Source organism: Nematolebias whitei, chromosome 9 (assembly GCF_014905685.2).
Source record: "Nematolebias whitei isolate Nwh7 chromosome 9, NemWhi1, whole genome shotgun sequence".
Taxonomy (NCBI): Eukaryota; Metazoa; Chordata; class Actinopteri; order Cyprinodontiformes; family Rivulidae; genus Nematolebias; species Nematolebias whitei.
In genome coordinates this window covers 33193430-33195338 of record NC_056506.1, presented here as the reverse complement: position 1 = coordinate 33195338, position 1909 = coordinate 33193430, and the positions used below count along the sequence as shown (strand labels likewise).

Below are 1909 nucleotides of genomic sequence, written 5' to 3'. Positions count from 1 at the left end.
TATTATTTTTTTTATTAATTAATTAATTAATTAATTTTCCTCATTGGATCAGTTTGATCATGGAGTGTTTGTTTCATTGTTTTTTTTTTTTTTTTTTTTTTTTTTTTTTTGTTTGAGACATGTCAGATGACATTTAGACAGAAAGTTATGTCGAAAGGGGTTTTCCTACGAACTAATTAGTTCAGTTATGAATAAAATAAAAAGAGGAGCAGATCATTTGACAAAGATTGGACAATAGGTGTGTTTTCAAAGAACTTACCTGATATTTCCGACTGAGGGACACCGTCCATAGGGAATAATTTCCCCTTGTAAAATGTTCGAAAATTAGAGCAACTCCGGGCTTTGCTGGAGCCTTTGTCCGCGCAGGCTGGTGCCGTTAGAGAGCACAGTGCCAGCACTAGGATGAAGGAATCCATGACAACAGAGTCAAGTGAAAATCCAAATAAAAATGAACAAAAAAAAAACCCAGGAGTTAAAAAAAAAAAAAAAAAAAAAAAAACCCAGGGGTTAAAAAAAAAAAAAAAAAAAAAACTACGGCTACTTGGTGCCGCTGTGCGTAAAATATCCTCCACCTGGGTGCTCCCGTTTGCCCTCTGAGCGCGCCCGCTGCTTTTTGCGCACTGCCGCGCAGGAGCGCAAATGTCCCGGTCTCCTCTTCACTCCACTTCTTTATATTTGTGGGTTTGTTTTTTTTTTCGCCCTCACTTCTTTTTGCAGAAGGCTACTCTCGATGGGTACAAATGCCCGGTCTCATCTGTACACCTAAAGAGAGAGAAGGAGCGAGAGACGGAGAGAGAATTAGGTTGCAGCTGAAATAACGCTATTTTAAGTCGCATCAGAAAATAGCCCTGCGCTGGTTGACGCCGTGCAGCCTGCCTGTGTTGACTCACGCCTACCGGCTTTGGCGGCACGGAGGGATCTGGGTAAAGAGGTGCACGCAGACAAGACTGTCAGACAGACAGACAGGCAGACACCGCAGCTCGGGCTTTTCTGAGCGATGCTGTGCCAGCGCTGCCACTCCGTGGAGCAGGAGGGAGGCGGGGAGAGGCAGGGAGACAGAAAGAGGAGGAAACTCGTTTTCATTCCATCCTGTCCCGTTCCTGTCTTATTTTAAAGCTATTTTAAAAACTCGTTTGGTTTGAAAGGTGGATCTACTACGTCTATAATCCTCATGTGGCAGGATGTAGTAGCTGATGGGTGCGTCATAAGGTCTGATCGAGCTCTGCGCTCCTTGACAGCTTGATCTCCCCTGGCCAGGTGTTGCATGAACCCAAGGAGCGCCCTGGGGCCCCTTACCACCCAACCACCGGGCTGGGAGTTTCTGTATGAGCCACGCATCACTCCTCATAGAGCAATTAGTAAAGCAACAAGTCAGTGTTCCCTGGGCTGCTCCCAGGTTACTGTCACCAGCTGAATGGCTTCTTTATCCTCAGTTTCATGCGTTTCTACAAGTTTAGACAGTTCAAAGAGTGCTCTTTATTAAAATCTGTAACATACTGAAACTTGTGTCATAAAAAAAACCCCACACACTTCACACACCTCCAAGTCACACTACACTTCACACAGAGTGTGTTGTGTAAGTGTAAAAGTTTTTTTTTTTTTTTTTTGCACTTGAGCCTGCAAGTTTACAAGTTCATATGATTATCCTCTAAAAGCTCTTAATTTATTGTCATTCCCAGTCACTGATTTTTTTTTCTTGTCTTTGTGGAAACTATTGAATGAATTTGAATGGAACATATTATAAAGTATACGTAATGGAAATAAAGTATTCAGTGGATGAAATTTTACAAATGATTAACTTTTGGAATGAACCCCGTTCAAAAAGGCCGCCACAGCTAAGCAACTTATTCAGACACAAAAAGTGTCTAAACGTCAGCAAAGTTTAAAAATTGCTAAAAGTTGTGGCACA

The 1909-nt window shown here is 42.3% G+C and overlaps 1 protein-coding gene across 1 annotated transcript in view; it reads right to left on the bottom strand.

The window, feature by feature from the left end:
- Positions 1-416, bottom strand: part of gpc1b (glypican 1b) — a 67465-nt gene extending 67049 nt beyond the window's left edge. Inside the window, exon 1 of the mRNA XM_037681670.1 lies at positions 260-416. Coding sequence (XP_037537598.1) covers positions 260-416 — 157 coding nt within the window. The remainder of the gene's footprint in view (positions 1-259) is intronic.
- Positions 417-1909: the final 1493 nt, after the last annotated feature.